General features: G+C 36.6%; 1 protein-coding gene across 1 annotated transcript; it reads left to right on the forward strand.

Annotated features, from left to right (window-relative positions):
- The first annotated feature begins 9,161 nt into the window (after positions 1 to 9,161).
- LOC143855160 (transcription factor MYB32-like) lies at positions 9,162 to 10,641 on the forward strand. Its single transcript, XM_077365378.1, has 3 exons — positions 9,162 to 9,434; positions 9,568 to 9,697; positions 9,970 to 10,641. Exons 1-3 carry the CDS (start codon positions 9,299 to 9,301, stop codon positions 10,532 to 10,534), a joined length of 831 nt encoding a protein of 276 aa, XP_077221493.1. The 5' UTR covers positions 9,162 to 9,298; the 3' UTR covers positions 10,535 to 10,641.
- The last annotated feature ends 748 nt before the right edge of the window (positions 10,642 to 11,389 follow it).

An 11,389-nucleotide genomic window follows, 5' to 3' on the forward strand; every position in this document is an offset into this window, starting at 1 on the left:
CTATCTAATAGTCCAAAAATGAAGTCAAAAATTAGTCAGCAACTTTGTAGAGGGAGGCGGAAAAAGAGAATGTGTATGAGAGATTTTAAGAGATTTTTTTTGAATTTGATTTGAGCCAATTGGGAACATTTTTCAAAGTGAAAAATGTTTTTTACTTGTTGAAAATACATCCAAATTAGTATTAAAGATTTCCAATTAAATCTTGTTTCTACTTAGTGAAAAAGATAAAAAGTTAGTTTTTTGAATTAGCTAGTTTTAAGGAGAATTAGTTGAAAACTTTAAAGGAGTAAAACAAAAACTATACAAACACATATGAGAACCTTTTTTACAGATTTTTTATTAGGAAAACATTTTCCCTTCTTTGGGAGAATATCCAAAATTTCTCCTCTCTTCTCTCTTCTATTTCTTTGCTTTCTAGTTCAATATCTTTGCAAAACCAAAAGATCCATCGAGAAATACCAAATTTTCATCAAAGAATGCTGATATTGATTAGTACATTTGTTTGTAAAAAAGTTTCTTGAACTTCACTTCGGACAATTTGAAGGAATCCATTGGTTCAACTTGCGGGTCCACGACGATCAGATCGTTCGTGGCTGTTCGAGTAGTAGATTAAGCAGATGATGATATTACAGTCAGTCACAAAAGTATTTTTGTGTCTTATATTTTTAATTGAATCACCATCGGATCATCGAGCCTAGGATCGTAGGTTAATGGGCGAAATCGGCGAGAAAATTTCCGTTGCGCGTAGCGATTTCGCCCCGGGGGTAAAAATCCTTCTAACAAGTGGTATCAGAGCTAACTGGGGAATAGATTAGGAGGCTAACGAACTAAAGATAGATCATGCGGTTACCCTATCTGAGTCCGGACGTTTATCCCGGCTATCCAGGGTTCCTAGCCTGTTGTGTGATTTAATAGACTTGGGGACTGTTGTGCAAAAATCAATGGAAACGATCTGGTTGCTGGAATTTTCATGGTTGTAAAGTAAACTCAAATACGAGTCCAACGCATCAAGAATCATAGAAATTCAACAAGCGGATTGTGACATATGATTTTTTGAGGTTGTGCCAAAAAATGTAATGTTTCACTGCGGGAATTAACAGGATTTTTTCCGTTCGATCTCAAAACAGTTTCGAAAGTCTATAACCCAGGTATAAACCTTTCAAATACTGATTTGGGATGTTATTAGCATGACGATAACCTTGATTTGGCAACGGAATAATTAATTCTCACTTATATTGTTCCAATGGTCATGCTACCCGGATAAGTCCCCGATAGGTCATGCTACCCGGATAAGTCCCCGATAGATGACTGTTTTGTGTGTTTCACAACCAAACAATCTTGTTTTCGCACAAAATTTTTTATGCTAATTTCATAGATGTTAAAAAAATTAATTTCTTTTCATGGAAATCTGTAACTTGTTAGGTTAATTAAAAATTAATGAAGCTGAATTTTGTGCAAATTGATCGCTTTTGGTGAATATTGGACAAAAAGGATTCTATACCTCAATTCATGCATGGGATGAATGAATTATTTGTGATGAATGGTTCTGATATATTCTTCAGATATTTATTATTGTTGGTTTGTATATTTTAAAGTCTGCAATGTAATTAATTCTTCTTTATTTCATTGATGTTTACCCTCTGGGCAGTTGTGCGGACAACTGGTTTATCATGGAGATTATTCCTAATGTATAGATTACATAGGCTTAGTGTAGGACACTAGGTTAGTTTATTTTTTTGCCTGTCAGAGACTTTTTGAGGATGAGATCGCTCTCTTGAAAATTAACGGATGGATCGTGGGAACTGTGGCAAGGTGATGCTCCAGATTGTTTGGCGAATGGTGGCAGAATTCGATCCAACCGAGGATGGACATGCACGCTGATATTACAGACCTTCTTTGCTACATTTGATGAGGCAAAATCAAAGGTATAATCCTTTGGAAATTCTCCTTGAGGTCGGTGGATTTTTCGTAGTGCGAAAGCACTTCGTTGTCCATAGTTCACCCTCAATTTGGTAATATGGTGTTATAGGGATTCCCTTATTCAAATAAGGTCAGTGGGAGAATCTCTATAATCCAAGATACCAAATTGGGTTCATGGATGTGTATGTTTTCATGGTGTAATTTTCATTTCCATGTGATTGATGCCTTAGTTGATGGTTTCTTTACATTTTCTATGTGATCCATGGTTAATGGCATTGTTGCTTATGTATGATTGCATGTATATGTTTTATTTTTCTAAGGGATGGTTAGATTAAAAAAATGGTTAGTATAATTTGATACTCCCACATTCAATTTCCTCCTTGATAATATTAAGTTTGTTAAATGGGTATTCAGTTGAAAGAATGGTCCTCATGGCCTTCCATAGCCATCTGACTGTTGGCTAGTATAAAGAATGGGACGATCATATGCCAAAGTAGAAGCTGATCCTATTTTGTTTAGCTAGAGCAACTGTCATATTCCTACTTGGATAAGGAAAGTGTATGAAATTGCAGTGGTCATATGCCAAAGCAGAAGCCATTGTAGTTTTGTATATGTTTCCGAGGCGGTGGCTTTGACTTAACCAAGTAAAGGGTGTTGATGCCCAAAGGATATACACATTGCGATGCTTGGAGGCCAAATTAAATTAGATGTTATGTTGGACATGATGGATTAGATGAATCTGCTTATTCAAGGCAAGAATGGTCTAAAAAGCCAATGGTCATGGTTGCATGAATGAGTTTCCGATGCCCATTTGAGAAATCTTTGAATTTCTCTTGATTCACGAGGTTGAGGGGTCCGTGAATGAGATGTTCAATGGGAAGTACCATCGTAGATCAAAAATCCAGATCCAATGGATTAATGTCATGAAATTTATAAACTAAACGTGGGTATTTGCTTCAATTAGCCTCATTTTCCTTTGCATACGATTTCCTTCGACTCTTAAGCTAGATGACCCAAGAAGATAAAAGAATGTGATTCATAAATTGGGTGAGGAACTTAACTAGAATTATCACCGCATGATTAGAGTCAACTACGTTCTAATCATAGAGGTGCTTAAAGTACTTGGTCCAAATGCCACTGATAAGAAATTCTTCGTAAAGTGGCATAGTGGAAAGGACATGGCAAATGTCACATCTTCGCAGTCAGTGATTCGACTGCTTCAAAAACAGTAATAGGGATCAATGACAACCGTAGATATATTGGCCAATATCTAGGATATGTTTTGGAGGATGGAGTCAAACTTCTAGGAAGTTGGCAATGAATAAATTCCAAGAGACATGATCCAATTATGGTAAAGAACAATGGCAATAGTCGCCTAAAAGCAATGAAAAATGTTTCATTGTGGAAACCAATATGATTGGTCCTACTTTCCTTAGTGTGGATATTTATGCAATCACACACATTTGCAAGTGTTGTAAGGATTTAAGAAAAGTAGAACGTTAACCAAAGAAAAGCGCTACCTACAAGTCGGAATGACACAATGGTTGTAATCAAGACTATAGGATTGTATAGGTTAACTTATTTTAGAGGTAGGGAATTATTATAGATGAGAGGACATTTATCGGTATCCTAAAAAACGAGAAATGAGTTTTCTATTTAAAAAAATATTTTACTTGAATACAAGATTGCTTTTCATAAAAATTATTTTAGAAAACAAATGAAATTTTGAAGGTAAGGGTACTTTGATAAATGGTCCAATCCTACTCAAACAAAGTTAAAATTGCTAAGAGCGTAGAGCTTAAACAGTGTATGTTGCCTTGAAAGAACAAGGGATGTTGTAAACCTAACTTATCCTTGATACCTTCGATTGAGGTCATATTACCTTAGAACATATCACTAATTAGTTTTGGAGGTTTCATTGCATTTAATTCATGTGGAACTCTATCCAATATGTGAACCATGTCTGTGGGTTATGATGACCACAATTTTCCTTATGGGCAAGAGTGGAAGGATAGAGGATTTGTTGGGATAGATTCACACTATCGTGTATGGACTCTTCCTCTTATCCGTCTAGAGGTGGGTTCATCTACGTCATAGTATTTATAGATAATTCTAGGTATAGCTTCCTATACCTAAAGCGTTGCAAGTTATAGATCTTTGAAAAGTCCAAAGAACGAAGTAAAGAACAAGGGTGGTAAGTAAAGATCTTCATCTCATTGGGAAGAAGAAAACCTCACGGATATGTTCAAGGACTACTTACGTATGAGTGAAATCGTTATCTCTCAGTGGATTCCATTTTCAACGTCATTTGATGACAGTATTGCAAAAGGGACAAACCGAATCATGTTGGACATAGTTCGATGATGATCTTCACCAAAGCATGCTTGTTTCTTTGAAGCTACACCTTAGAAACGATGCTCTATGTATTCTTAGCCGAGTCTCAATTGGATAAGTGCCAGGGGCTCCATATTAGAAATGGAAGGGCAAGAACGTCTCATTGAATCGTCTAGAGGATATGGGATTTTTCTAGCCCAAGTGAAAAAGTAAGGTACTGAAAATTGGAGACGAGTTCCGAATTGTATGTCTTTATTGGATATCCTAAGGGGATAAAGGGTTACATACCCAGGTGAACAAAACTGTTTTGCAAACCGCAATGGTGTATCATTGAAAGTAGTTATCTTCTTAAATGCATGCAAATGGAAAAGGGTTGCGATAGTTGATCAAACCTAAAAGTACAATATATAAGACATCTAAGGATAGTGAGCATAAAAGTACTTAACCTATTCCAAAAATCTTATGTAGTTATAGGTAGATCAGTCCGCTTGATAGATGTGTCTATCTGAGTGAAGATTACAGTATGGTCTCTGACGGGGTTGAGATGGGATCACCGAAACTACAAGGAGATGATGTAAGACATTGATCCAGACAAGTAACTAAATATGATCCAGACGGACTCTACATATTCCTATTATGTCTTGACTCTATTAGACCCACCAAAGGGCTTGGATCCTAGAGGACATGAGTGGATCTATAGGAGGAAGAAGGACTAAAAGAGGAAAGGTGGAGATCTGTAGAGCTAAGCTAATGGTAAATGGCTATACTCAAATGGATGGTATTGAATATAAGGGAAAGTTTCACCTATAGCTAACCTACAATCCATTATGATTCTTTTGATAATAGTAGCACAATAGCATTATAGGATCTGGCAGTGGATATCAAGACCGCCTTCTTGAATGAAAACATTCATGTAATACATATGCTCCACCTTGAAGGTATTTGAGGTTACCAGAAAGAGTAATAAAAAAACTGTGCAATTTGTTGAAATCTATGGATTGAGAGACAGCTGGAAACCCAGTTTTGGTAAAGAGATCAAAGAGTTCGGCCTCTCACAAAACATGAAGGAGGCTTGTTTTTACAAATAGATTAGTGAAGTGATGTGATATATATTTTAGTGTTGTGTTTTAAATAATGTACAGCATATTGAAAATGGCATAGGAACAATGTTCTACACAGGATATGCATTTCCAATTGCTTTGCCATGAACGATTTGAGAATCCTGCATTGTGGGCCCATAGAGTGTTTAGGGATCAGAAATAGAATATCACAGATGTCCAAGGAAAGTTGGAAAGTATACTGGCTAGGCTCAGTTTGATAGACTCCTAGAAAGGGTTAATTTCCTTTCGGTATGGAAATAGGCTTTCCAAGATGATGTCTTTTGGGACGTCTAAGGGGAGCAGAGGATTAGCATCAGTCTCTATATATTTGCTGTGGGCAGTCTGATGTGGGCCATGCTGAGTACCAAGCCGAATATCTGTCACTACATGACTGAGGTCAGCATGTGTTTGTTTTGACCCATGTCCTAAGCATTGTAAAATGGTAGAGCATACTTTTCTAGTTACTTAAGAGTACTAAGCATTACTTAGTTGGTGGGATGATGAGATCATCAATGGATAAATAGACACAGATGATAATCTCATGTCAAAGGTATGAAGGACTTTCACTTTTAGCTAATTATTTGAAGAAGTTTTTCAAGCAAGATACTATTTAGGACCCTACGATTGAGGTATAGTATACCGTGATATGAGATATGGTGAGAGAGAGAGAGAGAGAGAGAGAGAGGTTGTATGGCTGTATGAGTTCTGGCATGGACTCAGGTTTGTTCACTCTGTTGGAAAGCCCCTTATGTTGTCTGATTACAACAAGGGGCAAAGTGCTCAAGCAAAGGAACTGAGATCTCAACCGAAGTGAAAGCACATCCTTCGGTGGTATTTAACGATACCCGAGATCATCAACAAGGGTGATGTAGCCATACATTAGAGTGCTTCAGAGGTTAACGTGGTGGATCTCTTGACCAAGTCCCTTAGTAAAAATGAGTTTTGACAAGAACCTGAGGGAATGGGTCTGCAATATATGCATGACTGGCTTTGAGGCTAAGTAGGAGATTGTTAGAGTTAGTGCCCTAAAAGCCAGTACATTTTGTATTGTCACATTAAATTTTATAAAGGAAATATTTCATGACATCTAATGGGTAATTAATGATTGAATATGTGTGATGTGCTTATTATTCGTCACACATTCATCCTTAGGTAGCAAAGTAGGAAGACCATGCTCAAGGATTCATGGATTTTAAGGAGCAGGCAGATATGGTTTCACGGTTCTTTGTAGTCCTTAAATGTTCCTAGTTGGGGTCGATATTGGACATCTCCTCTTGTACACAACCAACACCAGTCTTGTCTACATGCACGTATCATGAAGTGGCTTATCTCAGGCACTTGAGTAGTAGCCCCAATAAGAAGAGTGGGTTCGACAATAGGGATTGCGCACTGAACATGATCACACTAGAATATCCTATGGACAGGAGTTAGTAGGGCTATTCTATCAGATATGACCATTTACATGTCCTTAGACCTGAGGGGCCATATTGGTCTGTGGATTCAGCCTTGATTCTTTGCCTATCTAACCGTGGTCCTTCTAGAGATTACCAAGTGACAGTACTAGAGTCTTGGATAAACCCACGAGGCTAATAGTGATACCCGACATGGAATTCTCCGCCCCAACTATGGGGATATCATCTACAGTTTCGGTAAGAGCACTATGCTTATAAAATAGCTTGGCCAATCGGATTTGATAGATGGTTTATCAAAGATTTTACTAATATATTTGATTATTTTTTAAATGATTTTTTGAATGCATTTGCGAGCCCTAACTGCTTGAATGGAAGGTAGACTGTGAGTGGGCCCAGGGGGTAGTAGTTGTCACCCCCCATAGGACTAAACTCGGAGGATGTGAAATGGGGAAGGGACTTGCACATATTAGATGTGATTAGGGGTATGATGAATTGATGGTCATCATCAGGGTTACGTCTCGATGGAGGCCACTGATCCAATGCGATTGTTGTTATTCACTACCGAGCAAAATCGCAGTTGGGCCCATTATTGGGTTATGCAAGATCGACTGTTGGATCCCTGCAACGATCCCACTCATAACTCGAATGACCCATTTATATCCTCTAGATAAAGGTCCCACATTTACTAGATTATACGGACGTAGTAGATTCGTTGCATTTGATGCGAGGGAAATATTTACATAGTTCCTTCGGTGTATACACACCGTATGACACATTTGGAATACCCAAAGAGTTAATTATTAACTTAGAGGTATTTTGAGAATTATAGAATATTATGGATGGAGCTTTTATCCTATTGGATGGGTGGAAATAAGTTTATTTAATTAGAAAAAAGTAAATAACAAGCTTATAGACTAGTTTTACTAAAACAGTTATAACTTTCTGATCTGTTGGCCAAATTGAGTTTGTAAGTACTCGATTCGAACAACTTTGAAAGATCTACAACTTTGTATCATATGATTTTTTCAAATTTGGCCATGTAATAGTGTAAAAATAAAGTCGAAAATTGGCTAGCAGCTTTGTAGTGGGAAAGTGGAAAAAAAGAGAATGTAGGAAAAATTTTAGAAGATTTTTTTGGAGTTTGATTTGAGAAAATTGGGAACATTTTTTAGAGTGGAATTTTTTTTCACTTGTGGGAAATATGTCCAAATTAGTATTAATGATTTCCAATTAAATCTTATTTCTATTTAGTGAAAAAGATAAAAAGCTAGTTTTCTGAATTAGCTAGTTTTAAGAAGAATTAATTGAAAGCTTTGAAGGAGGAAAGCAAAAACTATATAAACACATATGAGAACGTTTTCTACAGATATTTGGTTGGGAAAACGTCCTCCCTTCTTTGGAAGAACTTCTAAAATTTTTCTCTTCTAGTTCTTTGCTTTCTAGTTCAATATCTTTACAAAACCAAAAGCTCTGTCAAGAAAAATAAAATTTCCATCCAAGAGTGTTGATAAATCAGTACATATGTTTGAAGAAAAATTCGTCAACTTCCCTTCGCGGTTCAACTTGCGGCTCCGTGACGATTAGATCGTTCGTGGCAATTCGAGAAGTAGATTAAGCAAAGGCGATATTACAGTCAATCACAAAGGTATTTTAATGTCATATATTTTGATTTGAATCACCATTAGATCATCTAGACCATAGGATCCTGGGTTAACGGGCGAAATCAGTGAGAAATTTTTTGTTCTATGCGATTTCTAAGTTCCGCTTCGCGTAGTAATTTCGTCCGGGAGTCAAAACCCTTCCAACGTGTAACATGCAGGTGATATGATATATTATCCCGAATCATACAAGTATTTATCTAGATACATTTGCTATAGGGGATTTTCTAGGCAATTTTGCAGAATGTCATTTCACTCTTGACTTCTGCGGGAGAGACTGCCACCTGGTGAATTAAAGTAATCGGACAAAATCAGCTAAAAAGTGAACTTATGTGGCTGTTCTCTGACACAAAAGCCAGTTACGGAATGGCTTTCCGCCAAGTTACCTAGCAAATCTTTAGATATTAATATGAAGCTTGTGACTAACATACAAGCTTCATTTTAAATTTTTATGAGGGTATTTTGGTAAGAGAGGTGGCAACCAATTAGTAAAGCTTGTGTGTTACTCTTAGTCTATAAATAGTTTTGAAAATGTCACGTTTGATAGGGCCGTGGACATTGGTTTCACTTGTTGTAGCTAGCTTAGACTTTTTTTTTCTTATTTGTATGGAGAGGAGAAAAGCGAAGACAGAAGAAACCAAGGTAGATAAGGGTTTCGTTTTATCATTTAAAATGGAAGGTTTTATATCTGAGAAAGGAGGTTACAACTGATTGAAAAATTAGTTAGGGCTGCCCATTGACTTGAAAATAAACCAATATAAACACAAATATATCTATCGCTTCCAAACCACCAAAGCCATCTAGAAAGATCCCTTTCCTGAAGGCCTAGTTTCATCTCTCATCAAGGAAAAGCAAAATCAGAAACATAACAGATATGGGAAGGGCTCCTTGTTGTGACAAGGCAAATGTGAAGAAAGGACCGTGGTCCCCAGAAGAAGATACCAAACTCAAAGAGTTCATAGAGAAGTTTGGAACTGGTGGGAATTGGATAGCTCTTCCACAAAGAGCTGGTAATATTACATCATGAGAAACAAAACCGATTCATGAAAAATATTAAGCTTTCTTTATCATTTACTTCTTTGTTTTGTCTTTTTTTGGTTGTTGTTGTGTTGTGTGTGATCTTGATTGGATTACTTTGAATAGGCCTTAAGAGATGTGGAAAGAGTTGCAGATTGAGATGGCTCAACTATCTGAGGCCCAACATAAAGCATGGAGAATTCACTGATGATGAAGATAGGGTGATTTGCACTCTCTTTGCTACTATTGGAAGCAGGTGACTCAATGGGTTCTACAAATTTTGCTATTTATACTTTACATCTTTTACTTAGAAGATATAAACTCATCTGGGTTTCCTTTATATTCTGATTTTCCCCCTTTTTCTGTGAAAAATGTTAATGGAAATTTGAACAAATGATGATTGAAAATATATACCTGTTTTGGGTATATAAAATCTGCTAAATTTAGATATTCATTGTGCATGAATGCCAGTTTTAGAGAAGAGCATATATTGCCTCTTATGGAACTTATTCCATGAACTTATTCCAGGTGGTCTATTATGGCTTCCCAATTACCAGGCAGGACTGACAATGATATCAAGAACTACTGGAACACAAAGCTGAAGAAGAAACTGCTTGGGATTCTCCCTTCTCAACAAAAACCACAACAACCTCTCCCATTTAGTCTTGAAAAATCATCACCACCAACCAACTGTTACACCACCTCCAAACCTCTCATTGGCCTAACAGGTTTTCCAATCTCACAAGATCTCTCCAATACCTGTTCTCTCATTCAAGGGAATGTGAGCTTTTCAAGCCCAATGCACAATCAAAGAAACAATAGTGTCATCAAGTTTGGAGGAGAGATAAATGGCTATGAAAATGGTGAGAATATGGTTTTTGACACTAATTTCTATAATGGGTTTGAAGAAAACCACAAGCTCTTGCTTGGTAATGGGCTTCAGAAGGGAATTGGTATGTGGGAAGAAGCTTCATTACAGTATGATCTTGAGGAGATTAAACAACCGATTAGTACTAATTCATGCAATCTCTTCCTTATTGATCAAAGTGCAACTAGGGTTAACAAATCCCAAGGGAAGGTCTTGTACTATTGACTGTAAAATCATTAGATTTCAAAGGTAAGGTGGGGGAGATTCAGACCAGTTTTTGTTGTTTGATCTTATCTTGATGACAACTTGACAAGACATGGTACAAAAGATTTTCTTTCTTCTGCAAATTTACTTTATTTTTATTTTTACATGGTGTGATGTATGCTTAAGTACGGATTCACTGCAACGTTCAGAAATATATGTCATTGCGAATAGGGGACTAGGGTGGGCATATTCAAGAATCAAAGACAAACATACACTGATTTTCATTTCTTTATTTTTATTTCAGCTTTGGATTCCGTGGAAATTAGTTTATGTTAAAAACGACCTGTTGCTAATGTAATCTTAGTCTTAATAAGATAATGTTATTAAACTATTGGTTATTGGGACAGTGGAAAGTTTGTGTTAAAAATGACCTGTTTACGATGTAATCTTAGTCTTAATAAAATAATGTTATTAAACTATTGGTAATTGTGACAGTTCTCGATACCCACCCGTGAGAGATCACTAAAAATTTGTATCCTTCAATCTAACACGTACATGTGGCAAATGGGTGTGACATGCATCTCGTTGATCTGATGGTTAGAATCGTCGATTCATTAGATCCAAGATCAAGTCTACAAAATGAGAATGGTTTAATTTCTTCTTATATGTACACAGAATAAGGGTGCAACTTGGATTGGTTTTTTTTGGAATTTGGGTTTAGCTTTTTACCTTGAATTCAAGTTTAGCAGGGGTTGAAACCAATTAATTTTCAGTGAACCATTCAATTTTTAAAACTGAAAAGAATCTCCGGGCGGACCTAAAAATATGTATAGAAAGAAAATGCGGAAACAACAAATAGGAGGGGCTAAAGCCTAG

This window comes from Tasmannia lanceolata, unplaced genomic scaffold, assembly GCF_043159265.1.
Source record: "Tasmannia lanceolata isolate RefF3 unplaced genomic scaffold, GAP_Taslan_0.1 ptg000020l, whole genome shotgun sequence".
Classification (NCBI taxonomy): domain Eukaryota; kingdom Viridiplantae; phylum Streptophyta; class Magnoliopsida; order Canellales; family Winteraceae; genus Tasmannia; species Tasmannia lanceolata.

Excerpts from the sequence above, each read along its gene's own strand:
- LOC143855160 (XM_077365378.1), top strand. The coding sequence starts at position 9,299 with ATGGGAAGGGCTCCTTGTTGTGACAAGGCAAATGTGAAGAAAGGACCG. Across the intron at positions 9,435-9,567 it reads AGCTCTTCCACAAAGAGCTG|GCCTTAAGAGATGTGGAAAG; the intron begins GTAATATTACAT and ends TACTTTGAATAG. Across the intron at positions 9,698-9,969 it reads TTTGCTACTATTGGAAGCAG|GTGGTCTATTATGGCTTCCC; the intron begins GTGACTCAATGG and ends AACTTATTCCAG.